Source organism: Dipteris shenzhenensis, chromosome 15 (genome assembly GCF_047967505.1).
Source record: "Dipteris shenzhenensis isolate YYH24624 ecotype China chromosome 15, Dip_SZ_1.0, whole genome shotgun sequence".
Classification (NCBI taxonomy): domain Eukaryota; kingdom Viridiplantae; phylum Streptophyta; class Polypodiopsida; order Gleicheniales; family Dipteridaceae; genus Dipteris; species Dipteris shenzhenensis.
This window is the reverse complement of record NC_141610.1, coordinates 53,039,204-53,067,052: the sequence shown is the minus strand read 5'-3', so window position 1 is coordinate 53,067,052 and position 27,849 is coordinate 53,039,204. Positions and strand designations below refer to the sequence as shown.

The following is a 27,849-nucleotide window of genomic DNA, read 5'->3' as shown; positions in this document are numbered from 1 at the left end:
ATGTGGCAATTGTGTGACTGCGTACGCACGAGTACAATGTGGGCATGCATAAAGCATAGTTTAATCTTTACCCCACTATAACAATCATGTATTGTCTATGTGAGCAAATCCACACATGCATGTGTGGAGGCGCTCATACACGTGAGCACATGTCTGTTTGCACACCAACACCTGCATGCACTTGCTAGTGGGCACGCATGCTCATGTGTATGTATTTTCACCTATTATATAAAGTGTCTGTTTGAGCTTGTGTGCACACGTGCAGGCATTGCTTTTTCGTATTGATGAGAGTGCAGTTTGTTGGATTGGGGGGGGGGGGGGGGGGGGAGAGAGAGAGAGAGAGAGAGAGAGAGAACACAACAATGCAAATGAGTAACACTCTGCACCAGCAACCGTTCATACTAAACAGATGAGTCACACTTTGCACCAGCATCTGTTTATACTAAACCATTACCTACAAGAGGGGATGGAAAGAGAAATGCTAAGACATTGCCATTGGGTAAAGACCATTTTTTACAAGATGAATAATAACACCAAATCAAACTACTTAACCAATTGGACATGATAAATGCTACAAGCTAGATGCTGCAGATGTTAACATGTGACCAGAAGTGGGCCACAATTATTACTGATGTTCTCCTGTATATGTGGAAAATACCACGTACATTGAAACCAGTCAGCATCTGACCTCATAGGAACCCGCCCTTGTGATGTAGCGTACCCATTCCACAGTACTATAGCCACTCTTTTCCCAAACCTATTGACAGAAGAAGACGATTAAGGATTTCACCAAGTAAGAAGTAAAAACTCGAAGTCAATGAAGATATGGCATATATTGAAGAGCTTACCTTTAAAAATCTTACCCGCAAACCAGATGCCGTGAACATAGGTACCTGGTATAACACAATTATGATACAAAACCATTTAAAGCGCTAGGATAGCATAAAACATGTGAAGGGAAAACCTTATTTCAATCTGCCCGCATGTGGGCTTTTCAAACTTTCTGGAGTTTTTAAGAATTTTGATTACCTGAAACTCCATTTGGATAGGTGGCCTGGTCCAAGACTTCTTCTCCACCATGGTAGATATTAATTCCACTTCAGCACTCATTGTTGACTCTGTCTGTCCTGGAAACTTCCTTACTCTGTAACAATGATTTCCTCAATCACATGTCAATTTAGGCCAAGAAGGCGCTTGAAAATGACAGCTAGAAATTATTTTGATCAGATGGCATGGTCGCTTACTTCCAAACCAGGCAATCAAGTGACGCATTATACTTCGCTTTTCCATTTGTGACTTGAAAATTTGCCTTGGCTGTATTTTTTGGAACAGGAACTTTCACAACCACCCCTAAGGCAAACATTTTAGCTCCAAAAACACTTTTCACCTGCACAGACCATTGCTTCCAGAGTGATTTAAAATTGAACTAGTATCAACGAGTTGCTGACCACACAAAATTAATCCACATTGAGTGATGTAAAATTGAACTAGTATCAACAAGTTACTGACCACACAAAATTAATCCATGTTGACTCATCTTGATGCTCAGCAAAAGCATGTTTTATAGATGACAGATTTGAATGCACTTCATGCAAGACTACAGGAAACCAGGAAGGCCAATTGCACACAAGAATGGTAGGTATGCGTGTGCATATAGCATGCCAGAGAGAGAGAGAGAGAGAGAGAGAATAAGCGAAGTAACCAGTAATGCCATAGCAAAAACAATTCAAAACAAGCCCCTAATGATTTTCCCATAGCAAGAAAGATGACTTCAGAAGGTTGGGACATCTGACACCACATACCTTAACATTGACCTCCAGGCGAGTGCGTCCCAGCTCTTTGATACTTGGGAAAACACGGAAAGGCAGGCTGATACCCTCTGTAATGCGGTACCTACCAATATACGACAGCAAACATACGCAGTGCACTGTCAAATGTGAATCTTTGATATAGCTAGAATGAAGCACACCTGCATTAATGACCACAGAAGACAATACAATGCCAATTGACCCTCTGCTCAATGTGTCTTGCTACTTAAATAGCCATCTTATTGTTCTTCATGGTGCTACTCACCTCTTCCATCGAGAACAGCAGACATGAGAAAGAGCGCACAAATACAAGAACCATTCTAATATCCATTCCAGAGCACAAAATCCTGTAAGAAAATTACCTGGCAACTACTACAAAATCATTCCAGTAATTTGTTTTCCACTCAAGACAGTCTAAACGTATACCACTTTGCATCTTACAAAAGACAGATCTCCTAACAGCACACTTCTACAATCCAAGGTAACTACTGCAGATCTATGAAGATAAAATATCTGTTGAATGGTGTCATTCTGGTACCCCAGACAAGGGATTCCTGATCACACAAAAGGTTACCAAACCCCTAGTTCTGAGATCCCACGTCATTTCTTTGTTAATAACCATTTCAAGTATTTTATGAAGCTGAGACTGTTAAACATCAGCAAGCAAGAACAAAAATGATGCAGAAAATGTCAATTGCGTACTTAACCACTACAAAATCATTCCAGTAGTTCGTTTCCACTCAAGACAGTGTAACATGTACAAAAGGCAGATCTCCTAACAGCACACTTCAACAATTACTGCAGATCTATGAACATAAAATGTCCTCTGTTGAATGGTGTCATTCTGGTACCACAGACAAGGGATTCCTGATCGACACAAAACGTTACCAAATCCCTAGTTCTGAGATCGCACATCATTTCTTTGTCAATAACCCATTCAAGTATTTTATCAAGCTGAGTCTGGCATACATCAGCAAGCAACAACAAAAATGATGCAGAAAATGTGAATTGTGTACGTGAAAGCTTACAATTGATTTCTCATTTTCATTCCTCTTGAGGTAACTACAGCCTAAGTTGAATGCCTTACTTTCTCAATCCTAGCGGAGTAGCATATGAACAACAATTGCAAGTGGCCCGCTACCAAGTGCCTGGGCCCATGGATGAAGCCATGTGGCCAGGCAGGGCCAAGCAAAACAAGCAAATGAGCCTTGGGGGGCTACTTATAGGCCTCTCCCTCAAGTCGGCTGGTAGGGGCAAAGGACAAAGGGTGGGACTACTTATAGGCCTCTCCCTCAAGTCGGCAGGTTTGGGGCAAAGGGGGACTGCCTGGGCCAATGGATGAAGCCATGTGGCCAGGCAGGGCCAACCAAAACAAGCAATGAGCCTTGGGGGCAACTTATAGGCCTCTCCCTCAAGTCGGCTGGTATGGGCAGAAACGTCGGCCTGTGTGGTTGGTATATTTGGCAGGGCCTTGAGCCCTATATAAGGGCCCATTTGGGCCTCCTCCATCATCACTGGAGCAGCCCTCAGGACAACAGATAGGAGCAGAAAAGGGGCAGCCTGTTGAAAAATAGGAGGGAATGAATCACTCAAACCTCTAGCCAAGATCTCTCCCGCTCTTCTTGACACTCAACTCAGATAACTAATCACAGATGCAATAAACACTCACTCAGAGATAACTTAAACAGAGAGAGAGAATATATTCATCCACCAGATGGTGGGCAGAAAACTGGCTCCAGGGGAGCAATACAAAACTCAGCCAAGTGCTGAGGAGAACTGATGGAACTCTCTCTGTCAGACTAGACCAGCTCTGAGTGTACAGCACAGCCTATGACTGAGGCTTTCTGTCCTGCACTGGATGCTGGACTGAAGGAAAGAGTGGGCCTTTTATAGGCACTACCCAGGCCCTCTGGACTGGCCGACCAGCAGGGTCGGTCCCCTGACTGGTGGCCAACCAGAATGTTCTGGAAATCCGACCAGGGTCGGCCCTGGTCGGTGGCCCTGGTTGGGCCGACTGGCCCTGCCACAGGCCCCTATAAAAGGGTGCCCTGTGCAGCCAGTCCATGGGACTGTTGATGCTTCCAGGGAGGCGCAGGGCCCCCCCTAATTCTCTGCTGTTTGCAGACAGCAACCAGCCCGTGTGCTGGTTGCCTATGATGTCTGCCTGGGTCTCTCTTTCCCAGCCCTCCTACCTCTCACTGCCCCTTGTCCCCTCAAAACGGGGGCTCACAAGTGGGCACAGTGAGTCTCTAACACCCCCCCTCAATGTCACAACTGTGGGCCAATCCCCATGCGTTTGATGAGGTGCTCCATCTGTTCTCGAGGGAGTGCCTTCGTGAAGAGGTCGGACAAGTTGTCGGCGGTCGGGCAGTAGATAAGCTCGATCACGTCGTCGATGATGAGCTCTCGAACAAAATGGTAATGAACTTCGATGTGCTTGGTCCGCGCATGGTACATTGGATTCTTGGCAATAGCTATGCAACTCTGATTGTCGCACATCAGCACTGTCGCATCCTCCTGACACATGTCCATGTCCTCCAGAATCCACCTCAACCACAGTGTCTCACAAGTTGCTATACACGCGGCTCTGTACTCTACCTCCGTAGATGAAAGGGCCACTAAGGGTTGCTTATTACTTAGCCAAGAGATGGCACCAGATGCAAGTAAGAAACAATATCTTGTTGTCAATCTTCTGGTGTCAACATCACCTACCCAATCACTGTCACAGAACCCGCCTAGTTCGATGCCTTTGGTGTAGGTGATCCCATAGGTGCAAGTACCCTTTAGATACCTCAGCACCCGTAAACCTGCATCCCAATGACTCTTCCTGGGAGAAGCAAAGAACTGGCATAATAGCCCAACTGCATAACAAATATCAGGTCAAGTATTGGTAAGGTAAAGCAAACTTCCTACCAATCCTCGATACAAGGGAGTATCAACCGGCTGAGATGTGTCGTGAACACTTAGCTTGAGCCCGACCTCCATGGGAGTTAATGCTGTTCTGCAATCCTCCATCTGAAATCTCTTCAGAATTTCTCTGCAATATTTCTCCTGTGAAATGAAGATCCTGTCTTTGGCCTGCTTTACTTCAATCCCAAGGAAGTAATGTAATAACCCAAGGTCAATCATCTCAAACTCAGACATGAGTAGCTCCTTAACCTGTGAAATCTTCTTGGCATGATCACCTGTCAAGATAAGATCATCAACATAGAGGATGAGTACCAGTCGCAATCCCTTCTTAATGAACAAGTAAAGGTTTGCCTCACAAGGACTCCGACTGAGCCCTATCTTCTGAAAGAATATATCAATCCTTTGGTACCAAGCTCTGGGGGCCTGTTTCAGCCCCTATAACGCCTTCTTCAACCTGCAGACCTTTAATGCGGACCCTGGATCTTGAAAGCCCGGTGGCTGCTCCACGTATACCTCCTCCTCCAAGGTTCCATTAAGGAATGCGGACTTCACATCCATTTGAAAAATAGGCCACTGGAATTGGGCAGCAAGAGCAATCACTGTCCGGATAGTAACCATGCGGGCAATGGGAGCAAAAGTTTCATCAAAATCCATGCCTTCAGTTTGAGCAAAACCTTTCACCACTAACCTTGCTTTATACTTATCCAAGCTGCCGTCGGATTTGTATTTAAGTTTGTATACCCACTTAGTGCCGATGACTTTCCGTCGCAGGGGCCTGGCCACTAAGTCCCATGTATTGTTCTTCAGGATAGCATCCATCTCTGCCTTCATGGCAGCCTTTAGGAGAGAGAGAGACACAAGGAGTGTGGGTGTGTAAAATATGTTGAGCCACACCACAAACTCAAAGGTTTTATTAGGATTAGGGATTCACCCTATGACTGTCTTAAGACAGTCATAGGGCTCATAACTTTTAAAGGGTGGCAATGTGCCTTTACCCCAACACGGCTATCCCCGACAAAAACTTTGGAATCCGGGTGTGTACTTTCCATGGTTTTGAACCAAGTCCTTCTGTTGGACATGTGCTTAGAAGCACCACTGTCAACATACCAACCCTCTTTACCTTCACTGACTGCATACACTGAATAATGTTCACTGAGTAAAAATAACTGTCCAGTCGTCACATTGGCAGAATCATTCTTAGGCTCTTCTTTGTTCTTGGCTTCTCTTTTCCGCTTTTGATCCACCGCCTTCTTTCGGCATTCTTTGGCGGAGTGGCCAAGCTTTTCACAATAAAAGCACTTCATTTTCTTCTTGCGTTCAGCGTCCTCTGATTTCTTGGAATCCTTTGGCTTGCCTTTTCTAGGCTTGTCTTTGGCAACTAATGCCTTCTCGTCGGTTCGCGTAAAGAGTTTCTCTCGAGCCTCCTCCTGAAGCAGGAGTGGACCAAGCTCCTCAAAGGTGATTGGCTTAGTCCGTTGACCTGCAGTGACCGTAGTCACAAAACTTTTGAAACTCCATGGCAATTTGTGGAGTGTGAGCAATGCCAATTGACTCATGTCCACCTTCTGACCAACCGCTGCGAGCTGGTCCCGCACAACTTTCACCTTTGTCAGATGATCATGCACACTATCACCCTCATTCATATCAAGATTATAAAGCTGATGCTGAAGTGTAATGACACGAGCTGTATTATCGGTTTCATACAACTCCTTCAGTATGGCCCACACCTCTGAAGACGTCTCTGCCAACTGGATATGAGGAATCACAGCATCTGATGTCGTGCCTATAAGCATTGCTAAGGCTTGAGCATCCCTCTCCTCCCATGCACAGAGTTCATCCGCATCTGCTTCAACTAAAACTTCACCTCTTTTGTCCACAAGGTCCTCCGGCTTCTCTTCGGTCCCATTCACAATCTTCCACAACCTCCGTGCCAACAGATGGCTTCGGATCTTGACTTTCCAGATTGGAAAGTTCGTTCCATCGAGCTTTCCAGCTTCACCGAAATTGGGGATAAATGAAGAAGGAAGATGACTGGAGAAGGAGGAAGGACGAGCAATGGATGTAGAGGCTTCTGAACGCTGATCCATCTCGGTGAATAGCAAAACTGAATAACTGAAACAGAAATAAATGTACTGACCTTCTGTACTAGCCTGAGCTCAAAACAGAGTCGCCTTACTACCAAGGGACTCCTTCCTTCAGAGAGTGCTTTGATGAGGAAGAGTTGAGAGCCTATGGCTCTGATACCATGTTGAAAAATAGGAGGGAATGAATCACTCAAACCTCCAGCCAAGATCTCTCCCGCTCTTCTTGACACTCAACTCAGATAACTGATCATAAATGCAATAAACACTCACGAGATAACCTAAACAGAGAGAGAGAGAATATATTCATCCACCGGATGGTGGGCAGAAAACTGGCTCCAGGGGAGCAATACAAAACTCAGCCACGTGCTGAGGAGAACTGATGGAACTCTCTCTGTCAGACTAGACCAGCTCTAAGTGTACAGCACAGCCTATGACTGAGGCTTTCTGTCCTGCACTGGATGCTGGACTGAAGGAAAGAGTGGGCCTTTTATAGGCACTACCCAGGCCTTCTGGACTGGCCGACCAGCAGGGTCGGTCCCCTGACTGGTGGCCAACCAGAATGTTCTGGACATCCGACCAGGGTCGGCCCTGGTCGGTGGCCCTGGTTGGGCCGACTGGCCCTGCCACAGGCCCCTATAAAAGGGTGCCCTGTGCAGCCAGTCCATGGGACTGTTGATGCTTCTAGGGAGGCACAGGGCCCCCCCAATTCTCTGCTGTTTGCAGACAGCAACCAGCCCGTGTGCTGGTTGCCTATGATGTCTGCCTGGGTCTCTCTTTCCCAGCCCTCCTACCTCTCACTGCCCCTTGTCCCCTCAAAACGAGGGCTCACAAGTGGGCACAGTGAGTCTCTAACACAGCCTTGGGCCTACATTAAGGAGGAGAAGGTGACCCAGAAGAAGCTGCAGACTGAGCTAGAGTGGCAGCCCACCTAGGCTGGTATCCAGACAGTAAGGTGGAAGAGATCCTTTGGACAAAGAATCTGCATATGCTCATTGGAGCACGCGGGCTCAGAGATCTAGAGGTGCCAGGCATGTAGTAGAGAACCTTTTGGTATTTGTGTCTTGTCCAGTTTGTGGACAGACGGAAATATGTGAGTGTTGCTTCTATATTTGTCTTTGAGCACAGTTTATTTGCTGGCTTGCACTCACATGAATGGTTGTAGAAGTACATACATGTTGATGAAGCTTGATTCCATAGTGAAACACTTCGCGTGTAGTTCTTGGGCCCATCTATCAGTCTTCTGCTGCGGGATACCCTCTAGTGGGATTTCATTTTCTAACAGAAACATGTACTCTATGTATCAATGCCAATATCCACGTTATCCAATGATTTTGGCTGGGGTCCACACAAAGTACTAGCATTCACAGACCAAGGCCTTCCACAACGAAATCCTTGTTGATTCCTAGGTTAGCACAAGTCCAAGTATTTCAAGTGTCTGAAAATGAGCTGAGTGAGTGAGTGTGTTCATGTGAAAGAGAGAAGAGAAAAGGAGGTTGTGGGTGTGGGGGGTAGGGGGGATGTCCACAGCATGCCTAAACCGATCAACATCATCCTTTCAACTTTGTGACATTCAAATGTCCACAGCATGTCTAAACCGATAAACATCATCCTTTCAACTTTGTGACATTCAAAAGGTTGCAAACCGTCAACTGCCTCATGACTAACAAGAAGTAGCTACAATGGCATGTACAATAGACAGTTACGTAAACAGCGACATAAAAATTTGACTCATCTCCACCGAATTCACCACAAGAAAGCAAAATAGAAAATTGTATAGACATATACATTATACAAAGGTCTTAGCAGTGCTTCAGAAAAGGACTCGCATTCAAGAAGAAAGGACAGTATACATATTTTCGTTTGGCTGTCCACCCAACAAAGAGCTCAAAACAAGCTCCCTAAAACCGATAACTAAGATGCACTATACACAATTACAAACAAGGAGACTTGCTGTAATATCAGCCGAATGCATTGAGAAAATTCGTACGTGCTGAAAACTGTGTCTATGCATTTTACGCCAGCATATATTGAGCAGAGAAAACAAGCTCTCTGCTAAATAAAGCTGGTTATGTGAACAGATACTCAAATCTATGTCTTCTATATCTCAAGGTCCAATGCATAGAATTATGATAAAGTCCCTCAGTTCTATAAAACATTGGCTGCAATATCAAAAGGCATTTATTAAAACAAGCTTCGAGCTGGCTACTTACTTCATAAGTTCAAATTCTCCATCAGGTGGAACAAAGCTCACAGTTTTCTCAGAGTTGAAGCGAGTGAGATTCACACATTGATGAAAAGTGACATCATCCAGCTCAATGGTTTTCCCACTACAAACACCATTCAGAAAAACCGTGGAAGATTGAGCTTGGTACCCATACGGCCCATCATCCTGCATTCAGTCAAGAAATAGACTACACATTACCTTCTCGAGGGACGAGCTTTGACCTGAGACTCTTTTTCGAGTCCTATCTTATCATTCAAGCCAAGTTTCAAGTCTGGCATGCCGGATAGAAAGCATTTCATAAGAATTTTCCCCGTGACGTCGCACCTCAAAACTGTACCTGAACCACCAAAACAGCTACATTAATTTTCATAAAAGGAGCGGACGTCCCCAACTATAAGCCCAGCCTTTTGTTTTTACTTTGCAATGAGTGGAATTGGTGCATAAAGGGAAAGATAGAAATCCGATGAGATTTTTGAAAGGAAATTCCGTTCAATTCCAAGATTCAACTCAGGGCATCAACAACCCTATTAGAGGGTCCCTTCTTGTCCGAGTCGACGTGAGAGGAGAACAACAGAAACATGGAGATGTATTGAGAATGCAATAGTTGTGTCACAAAGAATAACCAAAAAATGAGAAATATATCCTCTACAAAGGAAACTGACCCTCATACTAACCCTAGGGGGAAAACAACTAGCTAGAGGGGAAATTGCCTAAAGGCAGTGTTCTGACAGCCAGTGAGAACGGTAGTGGGTGTTTGTTGACACTCACAAAGACCTCCACGTAACCTCCTGCGCCATACACAAACAAGCATCGCAGGGAACAATTCCATGAAATCAGCCTCACAGTTAGAGATGGCAGCAGTGGTGGGTTGTCTCTTGCTCAACCAAGATATGCATATGCCATTGAATTACCAAGAAAATAACCCATCGGTGGCCTGTCGGGTAGGGTATAATAATCACGTGGCCGAAAGTATATACCTTCAAGTTGTCTCGGCCAACCTCGTCGAGCAAAAGTCTCTTCAAAATGTATGCCACAGCCACAAGTCTGGCCTTGTATGTTAGAATGGTCACCTCCCCATCTGTAAGCCCCCAAATGAGGAGAGCGTGGGGGAGGGAGACCTAGGGCAGAAGATGCCAAGAGAAGAGAAAGGGAGGGGGACTGCCACATGGGCAGCACCTCACACAAAACAAGAAGGGTACTTGGCAAGTCGTGGAGCTCCTGATGTACAGGGCAGACACGTGGACATCAGGGACCTGCAGCAGCCTGATTGCGCAGGGATTTCCAGCAAGGACAGACGGCACAGCAGTACGGAAGGGTACGGTATGCATACGTGGCTGTACAGGGCTGGTGAAGACCTGGCAGGAGGCAAGGATGCTGCAGCAAGCAGGCGCCTGCGTGAAGAAAGATACGGGGCAGATGGCAAAGGCTATGGGCAGGAGTACAGCCTGCAATGGGGTCTCCAGCAGCAACAAAGGGCAGCCTAGCAGCAGCCCAAAAGGGCCTAGCTAGGGCCCTTATATAGGGCTGGGCCCTTGCCTTAATTGGAGGGCCAAAGGCCCTAGAAGTTTGGGCCAAAGGGCCCCGGTTTTAGAGCCCTTAAAGGGCTCGACCAGCAGCAGACTGGTCGGCCAGTATGAGGCAGGCTGGTCGGTTTTTATGACAGGGCCCTGGGCCTATAAAAGGAGGGCCTCCAGCCCTCATTCATCATCCAACAGTTCAGCAAAAGCAGGAGCAGACAGGAGCAGCCAGGAGCCACTCCCTTGGGCCTCACACTGGGGGTGAAGGAGAGTTGAAGGTGAACTGCAGACTGAGTTCCTAGAGGCTGGACCTTGGCTGTCTTCTGGGGCAGCAAGGTATTGTGATCACATTCTCTGGAGCAGCCCTCTGACAGCAGATAGGAGCAGCAAGAAGGCAAGACTTGGACCTATACACAGGAGGTGAAGGCGACCCTGAAGGAGCTGCAGACTGAGCTTGAGAGGCAGCCTACCTAGGCTGGTTTCCAGACAGCAAGGTGGAGAGGATCGTTCTGGACGGAAAGTCTACAGACGCTCGAGGTGGAGCACATGGGCTCAAGTCTAGAGACAGCCAGCAGATTGGAGAAGGACCTTGTGGTTAGATCAAAGGACCACACCATTGGTGGGACTCTGGATCTATCTATTTTGTATTGTGTCCATAGTTTTAAACGGTAATATATATTTTGGTGGTTTCCCTATCTGGCTGGTTCGTTGTCTATTGATGAGTCTGCACACCTATTTTATGCACATTAAGTAAAGAAGTTTGTGATTCAACACACCCACACCACACTGTGTGAGCTCCTGGGCATTACTATAAGTCTTCCGCTGTGTGTACCCTCTGTTGGGTCTTTTCTAACATGGTATCAGAGCCCAAGTTGGAGGCTCACAAGTGTGGGAGCCTGAAGGCAGGGACCTTGTTGAAGGACAAACCTGATTCAGAAGCTCTAGGAAATCGACTTCCACAATTGGAGGATTGTGCCCTTGCGAGAAGGAGGGTGACTCAGGTTTAGTCAGGTGCGTTTAAAGTTCGTGGTCCAGATTATTTGGAGATGTACTTTTGTTGCAGACCTTGCCAAAGGAAGGACGGGTTGAAACAGACCCTCAGAGCATGGTGCCTGGAAGACTCCAGGTTGTTCACTCATTATGAGGGGGACAACTGGAAGATCGTGGAGGCTGGGTTGCTCAAGTTCGAAGGCAGGAACGTGACTGAAGGAGATGGTGCCAGGACGTGCTACCAAAGATGGACCTGTGTACTAGGATGGTGTGTGGAAGCGGAACCGGACCTAGTGGAGAGCCACTGGATGAAAAGATTTCGACATCGAAAAGTTCCTGAGGACTACGACCAAGGAGTTACTAGAGTGTCTTCATCGACGTGCTGTCATTGGGCCTGGATGTGTCGGTGAGAGGGGGTGTTGGAATGGTCACCTCCCCATCTGTAAGCCCCCAAATGAGGAGAGCGTGGGGGAGGGAGACCTAGGGCAGAAGATGCCAAGAGAAGAGAAAGGGAGGGGGACTGCCACATGGGCAGCACCTCACACAAAGCAAGAAGGGTACCTGGCAAGTCGTGGAGCTCCTGATGTACAGGGCAAACACGTGGACATCAGGGACCTGCAGCAGCCTGATTGCGCGGGGATTTCCAGCAAGGACAGACGGCACAGCAGTGCTACACTATGCATACGTGGCTGTACGGGGCTGGTGAAGGCCTGGCAGGAGGCAAGGATGCTGCAGCAGGAAGGCGCCTACATGAAGAAAGATACGGGTGGGAGAGGCTATGGGCAGGAGTACAGCCTGCAATAGGGGCTCCAGCAGCAACAAAGGGCAGCCTAGCAGCAGCCCAAAAGGGCCTAGCTAGGGCCCTTATATAGGGCTGGGCCCTTGCCTTAATTGGAGGGCCGAAGGCCCTAGAAGTTTGGGCCAAAGGGCCCCGGTTTTAGAGCCCTTAAAGGGCTGGACCAGCAGCAGACTGTTCGGCCAGTCTGGTCAGCCAGTATGAGGCAGGCTGGTCGGTTTGTATGACAGGCCCCTGGGCCTATAAAAGGAGGGCCTCCAGCATTCATCATCCAACAGTTCAGCTAAAGCAGGAGCAGAGAGGAGCAGCCAAGAGCCACTCCCTTGGGCCTCACACTGGGGGTGAAGGAGAGTTGACGGTGAGCTGCAGACTGAGTTCCTAGAGGCTGGACCTTGGCTGTCTTCTAGGGCAGCAAGGTGTTGTGATCACATTCTCTGGAGCAGCCCTCTGACAGCAGACAGGAGCAACAAGAAGGCAAGCCTTGGACCTATACACAGGAGCTGAAGGTGACCCTAAAGGAGCTGCAGACTGAGCTTGAGAGGCAGCCCACCTAGGCTGGTTTCCAGACAGCAAGGTGGAGAGGATCGTTCTGGACGGAAAGTCTACAGATGCTCGAGGTGGAGCACCGCAGGCTCGAGTCTAGAGATAGCCAGCAGATTGGAGAAGGACCTTGTGGTTAGATCAGAGGACCACACCATTGGTGGGACTCTGGATCTATCTATTTTGTATTGTGTCCATAGTTTTGGACGGAAATATATATTTTGGTGGTTTCCCTATCTGGCTGGTTCATTGTCTATTGATGAATCTGCACACCTATTTTATGCACATTAAATAAAGAAGTCTATGATTCCACACACCCACACCACACTGTGTGAGCTCCTCGGCATTACTATAAGTCTTCCGCTCTGTGTACCCTCTGTTGGGTCTTTTATAACATTGTACCTGTCAATATGTTATCATCACACTTTCTTTGGAGTTCGTATACCTACTTAGTGCCTATGGGCTTCTTGCCATGCGGCAGATCCACTAGATCCCATGTTTTTTTAATGAATTGCATTCAATTCCTGTTACACTATTTCCTGCCAATGTTCATCCTCTAGAGATTCTTCAAATGAAGCTGGCTCATCTATCATAGAGAATATGCCACATCTGTATGCCCTCTAGCATTTCTTGCACCAACTCGTGTCCTACTGGGTAGAGGAGCTGAGAGATGACTCCCGTACAAAGTTTGGATCAGCCAACATGGAACTATTCTATACCTTTGTAAGACTAGAATAAGTCCAATCATACAAATTTAGATTTTTTGTTGTTCTAAAGATCAAAAATCTACACAAAAAATAAAATAAAAGAGAATATGAAAGAGAAGAAAACAGAGGTAAACAAAAACTTTTAAGAAAAACAAAAGGAAGACATACTTAGCAAGCAAAGCAACACTTATGTCGTCATCAGTGCCCAAGCATAAGCAGCTATACTGGGTTTCTAAAGACCCGTGGAGTCTCTTGGGCAAACCCAGTGTTTATCAAAATACGTCAAATAAACAAAAGAGAAAGAAAACAAGAAATAAAGAAGAAAGGAAGCAAGTGACTATCGCTCTCTCTCTCTCTCTCTCTCTCTCTCTCTCTCTCTCTCGCTCTCACTCTCACTCTTATTTAAAACATAAAAAGCTAAATGGTCCTTTACACTTATGTATTGTTTCCTACAAAGAGTCAAAAATACATTTCTAACTTAGAAAGCACAAGCATACTCAAACAAACTCTCTTTTGAAACTAAAAGAAAAACGGGCTATTCAGCTCCCCGCTTTTTGTTTTCAGCTTATGTTCAATCATTCTAAACATACCTAAGGCTGATACACCATAGATAAAAGACTTCGTATCTAAGATTGTGCGTACTTTTTTCATTATTTTCCTTCGATTATACCTCTTGTGTAATAGTAAAGTGATCAAATTACTACATTGAGTGATAAAAGACTCCTTAGTTGTACAAAGGCGGGAAAATCTATGGAATTGGGAAGAAATGACTCCATATTTTGCCAAATCAGAAATGTTTGAGTCAATGTGAGGCATTTTTATAATGTGTAAACCACTATATTCAGGTTGTTCACATTTATCGTATATATCAACCTCTAATCCTATGGTAGATTGAGAAATTCTAAGATCTAAGAAAACACAAGAATCCCCTCTTGAAGTGCAGTTCAGTTCACAAGAGTCACGAGGATAGATTCCTTCTCCAAAAGCACTAGCGTCTTTGTACATAAAGTCTTGAAAGTTAGGAACATCTAGTACACATAAATCATCTATAAAACGCCTAACTTGGCTAAGCTTATGTAAAATGATAGGGCAAGTATTGATAGAAATAAGACGTTGCATAAACTCAAATTCATAAGTGAAAAGATAAAAGTTTGCTAAAAAGATGGCACAATTAGTGCCCATGGGGATTCCTATAACTTGTTGAAACACAGAATCACCTATTGTGATGTAAAGATTATCTAAAAGAAAATCTATCCAAGAGCAAAGATCGTCCACACTTACTACCTTTGTGTATCTTTTCTTTTTAGAACCTATGTCATGATCTTTATTTTTTAGCCACAAGAAGTCAAAGCATAAGGCTGTTTTCTCAACTTTTAGCACTTTGCATCTAACTTTGTCAAATCTCAGATTGAAAACTTCAGCCACTAGCTTTTTTATTCTAAACTTCAAGTCTTCCAGCTCAATCTTTGTGTAAAGCGTCGTAAAATCATAGGTTTGAAGGAGAATAGGAGACTCTTTTTCCTGAATGCTTCGAGAGGAATTAAAAAATTTTACAACAGGAATCACTCCTACAGAGTCATTTAAAATCCAGCTTGAGTGTGAGGGGACATCTGCCTCTTTTAATAAGTCCCTCCAAAGTTCATGGACACTAGGCAACATGGCTTTGAAGCAGTAGCTTAGCCATTTAGAGACATCCGTCAAAGTAGTCTCACAAGTAGCTGCAATAAATCTTGGCTATTTGGGAGTTTTGTGAAACTTCCAAGCAGCACAAAGAAAAGGTATACTTGGATTGCAAACAAACCCAGAAGACTTGCAAAAACTCTGATGTTTTGAGATCAAATCCTTTCGAGAAACTAAGGCAGGGGCGTAAGTTTTGGCAAGCGAGTTCACTTCTCTCACAAGACATTCGAAGTAAAACTTTTTGCAAGTTATTGGAACATTTGTCCATATAAGAAATGACAAAATTCCTATAGAATTTTCAAAGAAGAGTTTCATCTTCTTTAGAAAGATGGTTACTTTGCTTTGAGCAATTAACCGAAGGGACTTCTTCTAGTTTCAAAGCAACTTTCTTCAAAATCATTCTGATAAGATATTTTGAACTCCTAAACATTCTTCTAATTGCAAAACAAACTTTGAGATTCTCTTATCGATAGCTTTTAAAAGGCAAGACTCTTTAAAGGAGTACAATCAAAATTTCGTGCTTTCATGAAAAGGTCTCTTAAGTTACTAAAAAGCAAAATTAAGGTATCAACTGTGACTACATGTCCTAAATCAGCATCAATAAAGCTTTGGAATCTCTTACTTTTACAACAACAAGGTTCTCTAAGGATAGAAGATTTTGAATGCTCTGAAAGCCTTTTACCTATCTCTCCATAGTTGAAAGCCTTTTGTCCTAAAGTTTTTACATACTTCCAAGCTACTACTAGATGCTTCCAAATTCTTCTCACAAAATGAGGGAGAGAATCCATTACTTCAGGAGACTTCAAAATTGAGTTTAAGCCTACCTTGTCAAGTGAGGGAGAAGTAAAAATACAAATCAAGAGTTCCTTATTTAGATAGACTTCTTTGCTTTGAAAGGAAGCTTAATAAAGCCTTAAAGTTAGACCAATTAATGTTACCTTCCCCAAAATCATGAAGATTATTCATGTTTGACCTAGCTAAAAAGTTAAACCTTTCTCTATATATGTTTCTTCTAACTTTTTTGTTTTGATTTACCGAGCTAGACCAAACTAAATCACCTACCAAAGAGACAAGACCATCACTAGTATTTCCAATGTTGTTCGGTGAGGTCAAACGATCCAACATTGGGGAACTTGCTTGCACTCTCCCTGCCCATCCCAAGGCAGTTTCTCCCTTGCTATATCCCCTAATTCAAGCAGGAGCGAGACTAGTATTTAGGGGGGGGTTTGCTTGCACAGTCCTTACTCGTCCCAAGGTAACTCCTCCCTTACTACTACAAGGGAATGCCATAGGACCCAAATGACATCCCAGGAGATCACCCTATTGGTTTCCAAAAGACAAATTCATCATAGCATGTATCGCTAAGCCAACATACCCCCAAACTGGCAATTACAGTTAGGGTTAGCCAGGGCCCCAAGGCCACTATAAGAGCTAAATCAACCTAGAAGCACCAAAGAAAGAGAAAGAGAAAAGGAAAGTTACCAATAATTTAAAAAATAAAATGAATAAAATAAAATAAAAAATAAAGCGATCATACAATGAAATAAACCAAGGAGAGCAACTAAAACAAAACGCAAAAGCACACTTTTTAAAGAAATAATTTTTTTTAAAAAAATTAAAACTCAAGGTGTATGCCTCAGGCACACCTTGGTTTCTATATGTGAGTGCTAGAGGCACAGTTAGGTGCCCACAAGCACAGTTAGGTGGTGGAGAGCCACATAGGATGATTGAGAGAATCTAGGAGCAGATTGAGGAGATGATTGTGGAGCTCTGAAGTTATCAGTGATGTCAGTGAGCATGTATGAGGTGCCTACTTAAGGACCTCACTCTTCTTCATTCCATAATGCAAGTATTCTGAGTTTGTGTCAACTCTTTCCTTTCCTTTCAGCTTACCAACATGGTATCAGAGCCCTTTGATCCCCCTTGAGCCCATTTCTGCCACATCATCATCTTCTTCTTCATCTTCTTCTTCTCCATTTTCCTCCTTCTTCCCAAAATCTTTGAGAGCTTGGTTCTCCGCCTGCAAACGACCATTGCCCAAACCCTCTGAGCTGTAAACTCCTCTAGTATGGGCGAACCTCCACCTGCAAGCAATTGAGAAAAAAACGTCTCTGTTGGCTGCCATTCTCCAAACAGCGAATTTCTTCTATTGCTCAATACACCCTGCCTGCTCCGCCATTGCCTGAGCCCTCTTAGGAGTAGATGGGCGACCTCAAGACGAAGATTTTGAGCCATTTTTCAGCTCATTTGGTTCAGTAACGAAGGAGAAATCGTCAAAACTCAGGTTCAGCCTGTACCAACTCCCCCGAGCAAAAGCGCGCGCCATTTCGTCCAACCTCTGTGCTGGATCCTCTCTGGTATATGAGCTTTCTTTTGCTTCAGAAAGCCCTCTTTTCCTTGCTTTGAAGAGTGAGCTACAAGCCCTCCAAGTTCAGCCTGTTGATTTTGACAGTTTTGACAAGTTTTTGAAGAAGATGCTACATAAGATGCTATTCTAGCATTTTTGGTTTTTTGAAACTTTCAATAACTTTAGTACAAGTGTGGCTTCAGTTTTGTTTTGAATTGCTAGGCCTGGTTTTGATTGGAAAGTATTCATTTTAGCCACCTCTATGAAGCATGTAAGAAGAAGCATCATTGTTTGAAATTTGGTTACAAGACTTTGCTACATTAAATGCTTATATTTTGAAGCATTATTCACGAGGATGCAGTAGCAATATGCTTTTGTGAATAGGATGCTAGAAAGAGTCCAGTCCAATCAACAGCTATCCATTTTCCTAGCCCCACCTACATTTTTTATTACAGATGATGAAAAATCCATTGGTTTGATTATTGTGTAGGGTTGTGCTGCCTGTGGCTTTGGTATTGGCATGGAAGAATTTGTTGCTGTGTGTATGCTTGCATGTCGACATCCATACCACCACTTCTATTTTGCAAACTTGTGTTTAGAAGAATCACACTGCAGGTCAACCGGTTGCTCAGGAAAAGTCCCTGTTGCAGTAAAATCTATGGTATTAGGGTTGTCAACATGGTAAGAGATCTCCAATTACGGAGCTTTTCCTTTTGTCCCCCCCCTCCTTTTGGAATCAATTTAATCATTCTTGTGTTAGTTTTACTATCCAAAACAAATTTCTCCACTAATTCATTCCACAGCTTGATGAGAATGGGCCCAATAAGATCCCAAAGAGAGAAGACACTGCCCAATACCTGGGTTAGACCCTCTCATGGCTTGCTTATGCAAAATATGTGAAAAGCCAAAACATAGAGCAATGTCTTGTTATGCTACAAAGGATGAAAATGTCAACCTGACTTCCTTGTTGAAGATTGCCAAAACAATGGTTGCCAAAAAGGAAGCAACTACAAAGCCAGAGATCTACCCTCTCATGGCACTTTTATTTGACTCCAAGTACAAGAAAAAGATGAAGATCAGATACCTAAGATATGCTTCTCTACACAACTATGGAGATGACAAGATAATTGTTCTCTTGAAGGATATGATTTTCAGATCCACTTGTTCTATCATAGTACCATCTTATAAGGCACTAGACACTGCCCATGTGGTAAGACCTTGCCTTGACATGGATATTCTGCCTCCACAAGATGAGGCATCCTTTGAAGATTATGCATTTTAAAAACATCTCTGTGTATGCTCCAGATCTCTCTTTTTATGTCAAGGTACTCAGCCTGGATAGTCCTCCAAAATGAATGAAATAAACTATTGTGTTTTTGTGTGTTTTGTAAACACCTCTGGTCACCTTATGATATAGGCCATGTGTATGTTTTGCTCCATGGTACCTCCTACAGACATTGTGTGCATGTACATGCAGGGGAGATAACCATTGGAAGATCTTTTTGTATCCCTTTTGTTTACCTTACACCCAAGGGAACCCTTGCTAGCATGAGAACCTAGCCATAGATTTATCCTTGACCACCATGAGATGGCATGAGAAACTATGAGACTAGATGTATCCTTGACATAGCCTGAGGCATTCCCTTGAGGGGGGGTTTGATGAAGGTGTATGCCTCAGGCACACCTTGTGTGAGTGCTAGAGGCACAGTTAGGTGCCCACAAGCATAGTTAGGTGGTGGAGAGCCACATAAGATGATTGAGAGAATCTAGGAGCAGATTGAGGAGATGATTGTGGAGCTCTGAAGTCATCAGTGATGTCAGTGAGCATGTATGAGGTGCCTACTTAAGGACCTCACTCTTCTTCATTCCTTCTGAGTTTGTGTCAACTCTTTCCTTTCCTTTCAGCTTACCAACGAGAGAGAGAGAGAGAATTAAAAATTAAAATTAAATTAAATTATTAAACAAAAAGAAAAGGATTAAAATAATAACAAGAATAAATGAGAATAAGTATATAAGAATTAAAAAATAAAATAAATAAATAAATAAAGCGATCATACAATGAAATAAACCAAGGAGAGCAACTAAAACAAAACGCAAAAGCACACTTTTTGAAGAAATAATTTTTTTTTAAATTAAAATTGAGAGAGAAAGAGAGAGAATTAAAAATTAAAATTAAATTAAATTATTAAACAAAAAGAAAAGGATTAAAATAATAATAAGAATAAATGAGAATAAGTATATAAGAATAAATGAAAATAATAACATGGAACTATTCTAGTCTGTTCCATGGCTGCTCTCTTTTCCTATATGCTTTCTCCACTTCATAGTCTGCTATGGGCTCACTTTGAGGCTGATTTTCTGCCACACTATGCTGTCCATTAGGCATTACAAGTTGCTGGTCTTCATGGACCTCGGTGCCCAATCGAAGTACATCTTCAAACATATCTTGTGAGTTACCTGTTATCTGTCTATTGAATTCAGCAAGTGGCTAAGGTGAATTCTCTGCAAGAACATGTCACCAAGATGAAGGTGATAAGGGATAACTCTCTGCACTTGATCAAACCATAGATTCATCCTGAATGGCCAGGCTCTTGCTTGGCACGCTCCCAAGAAACTACAAGGGTTTCGTCACGACCATAATTGCAAGTCAACGGTTGGCACCAGTCACGTTTGAAAAACTAGTGCCCCTTCTCTTGTAAGAAGAAACTCGGGAAAAATGGGATCGGAAATGTTTCTACTCAAGAAGCCAAGACACACAGTGAAGGACTATTGGAAGAAGAAGTAAGATCAAAACTGAAAGGAAGGCGACAAGCCCACAGAGAAGTCAAAGTTAGAATCCGCGAACGCGGCGAAGGAGGAGCTCTTTTTCGTCATTGAGCACTGGTTAGCTCACACAGTGAGTGAGGATTTGATGGCTGTACACAAACAACGGAGCCTCTAAACACATGACCATATGAGGAGAGCGTGGGGAGGTGAACTAGGGTAGGTTAGGACTCATGTGGGCACTACGTGAGCCTGCCACATGGGTAGATCTAACTGTGGAAGCAAGGCTGCAAGCAAATGGGATGTCATGTGGGCAGCAAGCAATCAAAGAACAAACAGAATATGTGGCTGCCATGTGGGCAGCACATCTAGGAGCTTACCTGGCAGAAATGAGATCATTGCCTTATTAACCTGATACATTGTCTCAAGCTCCTTCTTGGGAAATGAGACCTTGCCTCATTAACCTGATACATTAAGTTCTCAAGCTCCTTCTTAAGAAATGAGACCCCTGCCCCATTAACCTGATACATTGTCTGCAAAACATGCCATGCATGTAAAGAGGTCCTACAAGACCTGATCTGAGGAATAACAAACCTCTTGACTGAAAGAAATCAAGGTAAGAGCTTAGGCATCACGGGCATTTCATCTTCTCTGTTCAGCTGTTGCAGCTACAACTGCTGGAGTGTAGGTCAAGCCAAAACTGCTGCTTAGTTTCTACAAGGTATGGCAAGTGCATTGGGAGTAGCATTTGCGGGACAGGGTTCATTCCCATTTACAAGTTCCCATAAACCTTTGGCAGCCAGCAAGGGTTTAACTATAGAAATACATAAGGAGTAATTTGTTGCATCAAGCTTGTCTTCTTGAAACAAAGCTCCACCAAATGAGCTGTCATTCTGAGCTATTGCACAAAGAAACTATGCAGACTGCCCGCTAAATCCACTTGCTCTGAATGATTTCTCAACAACAAAATGCATTGACTTGACAAAGCCAATGCTTGGCCAGACAAGTGTCATTGACTGTGCCTCCAAACAAATATTCCCATGACACAAGACAAAAAATACGAGTAAAAGAAAGCAAAAGCCCCAAATTTCTAAAAGCAACTTAATGTGACTCTTTTTGAGTGCTTGAACATGCGAAGTACTCAACAAAACCCCAAAGAATAACTCAAGAATCTGAGCAAAAGAACAAAAACCAAGAATTTCAGCAGCAGGTGTCTATCCTGGCCAATGCAGATCCAAACAAAACAAGAAGCTTGACAGCTGGATAGACAAGATCAGGACAGAATAATCCGGAGCAAGACCTAGGGCAGGATGATCTAGGATGGAAGGATCCTGGGCAAGAGAATCTTCCCGGTGCAGGGAGATCCTATTGAGAGAGGGCTTCTATGTGGGTGTGCCCACCGGGGAGAGGGTAGATTAGGTAGGATAGGATAGAATATGCAAGGTTTAGGGCTGGGTTGAGTGCCCAAACTAGGGCCCCAACCTGGTTGGGTCAACGTACCTGTATGGTCGGTTCAACCCAACCCAACCAAGGCCAGGTCAGCCGATTGGCCTGGTCGCTTCATTGGCCAACGAACCAGGCTGGTTGGTTCATTGGCCAGTCCACTCAGTGTCTCACATTGGAGGGCATGGGCATTCCTTGCCCATTACTTGGAGCATTCTCACCTTGTCCAGGCCCCTTGGATTGTACCCTACTATATCAATTGATATTGCCTCTATATGTGTCTATCTTTCTCTCTCTCTTCTCACGCTTCCGCATGTGCACCACTCTCAAAGATCCGGGAGTAGAATGGACCAGGGGAGCAAGATGGATCCAAAGGCAGGATGGATTCAAAAAGCAAGAGATCCGGAGAGTTAGATGGGTCCGGTTGCAGGGACGATTTTGGAAGCAAGCTGGAGCAAAATGGATCCAAGGAGCCAGATGGATCCATTTGAAAGGATAGATCTGGACTGATCGGGCACAAAATCCGGATGTAGAATCTAAGCTAATCCAGATGAATCCGGATCTGGGTAAACTTGGAAGAAGAATCTGGGCTGGAATCAAAGCATCTAAGTCCTCAAAAATCCAGGGCAGAGTCTTACTGTAAAATCTGGAGCAAAAACCTGGTCGAGCCGATTGTGCTGGCAACCTCCAAAAGTGGATTTGGGCTTCAAATGACAGCGTACCTCAGCAGATGCCAAAGAGGTCGAGTGGCGACGGGTTGTGGTTCTACATATGGGCTCTCTTTCGGATGTGCCAGCCTATGATTGGTTGTCCAACTAAAGTATCTAAAAATCTACTTCACGCCATTCTAATGGTGGATGACTTTGCCATAAACTCATTCACAAGTCCTATAGCATAGGAGATATCAGGAAGTTTGGATGTTATCAAACAGATGAACTTAACAATTACTTGTCGGTATAATGTAGGACCTAAAAATGGAAACTTCCAACTTCTGCATGTTAAGCCCAATCTCAATAGGTGTACTTAGAGGTATGGCATCCAGAATTTTGCATTGCTCCAACATAGAGTCAATGTACCTTGTTTGACTTCAAAATGCTTCAAAAACCTCAAGAAAGCGGGGCAAAATGAGGATGGCCAGCTGCAGGAGCTTCTAACCTACGAAATGGTGATGAAAAGGCTTCCAAACAAAGACGGCTCCTCTAAACCAGGTCGACCTGAGCTGGACACGACATCAGCAACAAAGAGACTTCCCAAAACAGAGTCACATTACTAGAAGAGCAGCCAAAATGTGAGAGCAGCTACAACATATGCTCCTCCAATGATCACCAGACCTAGAACTAAGGCAGCAGCTCCAAAACAGTGACAGAACAGAGAAAGTAGCTCCAAAATAATGACCTTGGAGGAGGCTGGAAATCTGCTCAAAAAAGTCACACACTACTAGAATAGCAGCCAAAATGTGAAAGCAACTACAACATATGCTCCTCCAATGGTGACCAGACCTAGAACTAAGGCAGCAGCTCCAATACAGTAACAGAACAGAGAAAGTAGCTCCATAATAATGACCTTGGAAGAGGCTGGAAATCTGCTCAAAGAAGTCACACACTACAAAAACGAGCTTAGACGTTCTAACTGGAAGAGTGAGCAGTTCTGTGAACAGACGAGTCTTCTCCCACCCAAGTGATGGCAAACACAAAAAGCCAAGCAAGAGAGCATAGACGTCGAAGCATGATGGTGAACACGCAGAGAAACAAACTGTATTCAGGAGTGCGTCACAGTGATGAAAGACCAAAATGAGAATATATATCCTCTACATAGGCACACTAAGCCTAATAGTAACCCTAGGGGGGAAAACCTCCTAACTGAAGGGGAAAAGTGTCACAATTTACCAGGTAGAATCCTGGTGGAAGGTGGGGTCCTCATTGACTCCCATGTCGTGCCGTATCTCAACGGTATTTTTACCAATGTGTGTTATGTGTTTGAGCTTTCAATCAAGTGAATGAATGTGTTTTCAAAAGTACATTTCATTTTAGAGTTGGTTAATATTCGATATAATAAGTTTGTTTAAAGGGAATTACGCTTCCAGAAGCATGCTCCTGACAACACCTAAACTAGCTAGTTCTTACACTACTAGCCCTGAACAAGACAAATTTCTCCCAGCCAAGTGGCTTATTACAACATGCTTTTGCAGAAGCCTAACAAGCTCTCCACTTGACAGGCATCAGGTTAGAGAACTTGAACGCCTTCACTCTTTCTTTTCTCATTCGGCCCAAGATGCAAACAAAAGCATAGGCTTACCATTCTCTCTCTCTCTCTCTCTCTCTCTCTCTCTCAGTTTTTGTTTGAGCTCTTTACCTCTTTAGCTTAGCATAGCACTCAGCAAGGGCCCTAGCGCGACAGCCCGTTGAGGCTTGTATGACTTATTTTCTCTTGGTGTATTTTGTTCCATAGGAACGCGAGGCTCCCTAGGACGTTAATCTCTCTCTCTCTCTCTCTCTCTCTCTCTCTCTCTCTCTCTCGCTCTCTCTCTCCCGATGACGTTAATCTCTCTCTCTCTCTCTCTCTCTCTCTCTCTCTCCCCCCCCTCCCCCCAACACACACACACACACAACACCTTCATCAATCTTACAAAAAATAACTTAACTATCGCACACAAATATACCTAGATGAATCCAGGAACATCATCCTCTAAAAACACAACAGATATTTTAGTTCCCTTTCCCTATTACACATTTACTCGCTATAATTTATTAAAAAAACAAGGGCGCACTTGTATAGTAAAAAACCAGGGGAAATGAATAAACAAGATAATCCTTATGGCATCGCAAAAATCACATGTTGACATGGTGAAAAAATACCTTTAGAAGACATAAGAAGGTTTACACTCTCTACAATATCAAGGAACACCTGCAGAATAACATCCAAATTTTACAAGGCAGTATGAACTAAGCATGTACACATCTAGAACACTTGAAAAGGAAGCAACAATTCTAGAAAATTTTGCTAGGTACAGAAGAACAAGAGACAGGCACCTCATTTTTCTTGTACACTAAACCTTCTCTGCGCCAACCCACTGCTCCAGTTACTTGAAGGGTCGCATTTGCTGGTGGTCTCATATCCTGAGGCTGAGGGAGAGCCAACATAAGTTGAACATGGTTATTGCAAAAGTGTGTCAGCTGACACTCAAGAAGATGTTGCAGTGAGATGAAACAGTACACAATCCTCTTCCCAGCTACAGTGTAGTACTACCCTACCTTAGAAGAGAAGGGAGAACGGACACCTTCTTGTGTGATATAAAGTTTCAAAATTTCAGGAGACAGATTCTGGGGATAGCCAAAATCCATAATTTCTGCAGAACCACAGGTATTTCAACACCGGAGTGATTCCCAAATCGTTAATCAACTGAAGAAAAACAGAAGGTCCATGTGAAGCAGAGATGGAAACACCATCTACCGCTTTGAAATCATATAACTAGAATATATGAAAGAAAGTTTTCACAAAAGCGAGAAATCAAAGGCTGCAATTGCGTACCATCCAGTAACTCATATATAAGTACAAAGTTATTCCGAATTGAATCTTCATCAAAAGCACCGCCGAAGTATGACTTGAAGAGAGCTACTGCCTGGTTGCCCAACCTCACATATATCAGCTCTTGTATTACAGAAGACTGGCCACTTTAAACACAGAACTTGTCATGATCATACAACATGATTCCAGGTTCTATAAGCATACCTCTACTACAAATTTTAAGGCACATGCTGCGTTTGCATTACTGCTGACAACAATGACGATATAAACGTTGCTGATGCGCATATACAAAAATGAGCAGCCACCAATTTGCCGAACAGGACATGTTCCAAGATCTTTGGTTTGCATTATGTGCATCCTAAAGGCATCCACCATATTTCCCCTGGCATAGAGTAAAAAATTTTGATAAGTACTTACTGAACATCAAACCTACAATATACTGAAAATCTTAAGTACAACGAAATATTGAAATGACCCTGCCTGATGATGAAGACCTTCCCCACAAAAGAAAGTTATTATTGCAAAATTGTGTACAAAGGCATCAGAGATCCACCCAGTGCAATCTGTATAAAAGTAGATTAACTCAGCTCAACTTGGCTCAAACATAACACTACTCAACCCACATACTCGGGAGCCCTTTTCCAACACCATCGTTTTTAATCCACAATGGTCAGAAGCCACAGGAACCAGGGTATTCATTGCCAGCGATTGGCATAAAGAGTGAGCTGAACTATGGTCAGAAGCCACAGGAACCAGGGTATTCATTGCCAGCGATTGGCATAAAGAGTTTGCACACAACCTTTATACATATCCTGCTGGGCTGTTTGTATATCCTCGTTAAATTAACGTTAAAATATAGGACCCTGCAAAAATATTGCAAGATAAATTTTATGCAAAGTGATACTTAGTCCCATATTAACTCATAGTGGTATGTTTTGAACTGTTGTAGTATCTTATGAAAACTAAGTGATTCCATATCCAGATTGTTCCCAAGTTCTCTAGAACGTAAGCATTTTATCCACCCACTTGTTTGGGCCCAAAATGGCCAATTAATCGATGCTTTTGCACAGGCTTATCTTTCCAGACCGTACGTTAAATCTTTTTATGGCTAAGAGCCATTTATTCTTGGCTTTGGAATTCACATTAATTTGCGTGAGCCCTGCAACCAGGCCACGAAGCATAATGTTCACTTTAAAAGAAACCAAACAAATTATATTTGAAAAGCCGTTGGAGAGGGACCCCTACCCCATGCGTGGTATTCCCGTTCATTGATGCTAACCCCCCCCTGGTAATGGCCTTCCCACCCTCCAACTAATTAACCCTCCTTGTTCCTCTTCCTCAGCTTAATGAGCACCCCCATCTTTCCTTTTCGCCTCCTCCCTCTCACCTCAACTAATGCGAATGGAATTTGCATTCTTTGTCGAGTAGGGGGACATACAAGTATAAGCTAATGCAAATGTCACATGCTTAGAGTGAAAAAAATTATTGTCGGACCCTATGTGATATTCAAGCAACACCACCTAGGAATTAACGGGAGTGGCGGTACATCGATCTCAATTTCAAACGTGGTTCCAGATCGTTTCAACCGCTCAGAAAGGTATTAGCTCTAAAGGTATATTTTTCAAAAAAAAGTCTTTTGACAAGGTGCTGACGAGATATGCAATGCACCATGTCACGAGTTTTCAAATTTCAATGTCCCACAGAAACGAGCTAAGAATCAATTCACTAAGAAAGAAAAAGGATCTCCCGAGATCTGCCATCTAACCCTGCCTGCGGAGCACATGGCATCCAGAAAAGGGCAAAAATTCCCCGAAGAGCTGAAGATGAGCATCAAGGAAAGAAGCATGGGCGTACCCAACGTCATCTCGATACAGCCGATTGATGAGGACGTCTCCGCGAAGGTTGAGGAAGTAAATGGCAGATGCCGCGACCGGCATTTTGGCGTTTGATCACGGATCCTCCACGGGAGTGGCTCGCTCACTGCTGCTAGCAATGATCCTGGCTGTGTGACTCGATGATTCTTGCTGTTGATTTGGTTTCTGTAGGCACTCTGTTGCTCACATGGTCACCGCAAACTTCAGCCTGGAACGAAGGCTTCGAGCGCTCTACAATCCATGCCCAAAAATATGTTGTATTTCGGACTGCTCTAGGAAGGCTTTTCTCCTCTCATTTTTCAACTCACAAGTTTGACTTTTTCACCTCGGTTTGTTGCTCCTCGGTCTATTTTCTTCTCTTCACAAAAATGTCCTTAAAGTATTTACCTCAACAGTTAATGTCTCCTCCCAAGTGGGACTGCTCTCGGAAGGCTTTTCTCCTCTGATTTTTCAACCCAACCATTTGACTTTTTCACCTGCGTTTGTTGTTGTTCTCTTCTTAACCTAACCAATTGAAATGGGGTGTGTTCCTTCTCTTCACAAAATGTCCTTCACATATCTACTTCACGGTTAAATGGGGAAGTAATGAGGAACAACAACGACCTCGAGCAAAAGTTGTGTGGGTGAGTTTTGGGCCGTGG

The 27,849-nt window shown here is 43.8% G+C and overlaps 1 protein-coding gene across 1 annotated transcript; it reads right to left on the bottom strand.

The window, feature by feature from the left end:
* Positions 1-469: 469 nt before the first annotated feature.
* LOC147893973 (Clathrin adaptor complexes medium subunit family protein) lies at positions 470-27,466 on the bottom strand. The gene is made up of 13 exons (XM_087386605.1): positions 27,189-27,466; positions 25,539-25,716; positions 25,338-25,428; positions 25,061-25,155; positions 24,839-24,931; positions 24,665-24,713; positions 9,225-9,363; positions 9,013-9,129; positions 1,803-1,893; positions 1,245-1,387; positions 1,030-1,144; positions 849-893; positions 470-757 (listed from the first exon to the last, which is right to left on the bottom strand). The coding sequence occupies exons 1-13, from the start codon at positions 27,269-27,271 to the stop codon at positions 677-679; spliced, it is 1,320 nt and encodes a 439-aa protein (XP_087242731.1). The 5' UTR covers positions 27,272-27,466; the 3' UTR covers positions 470-676.
* Between the last annotated feature and the right edge of the window lie 383 nt (positions 27,467-27,849).

Excerpts from the sequence above, each read along its gene's own strand:
- LOC147893973 (XM_087386605.1), bottom strand. The coding sequence starts at position 27,271 with ATGCCGGTCGCGGCATCTGCCATTTACTTCCTCAACCTTCGCGGAGAC. Across the intron at positions 24,714-24,838 it reads TAGTGTACAAGAAAAATGAG|GTGTTCCTTGATATTGTAGA; the intron begins GTGCCTGTCTCT and ends GTTATTCTGCAG. Across the intron at positions 1,145-1,244 it reads CTTGATTGCCTGGTTTGGAA|AGTAAGGAAGTTTCCAGGAC; the intron begins GTAAGCGACCAT and ends TCATTGTTACAG.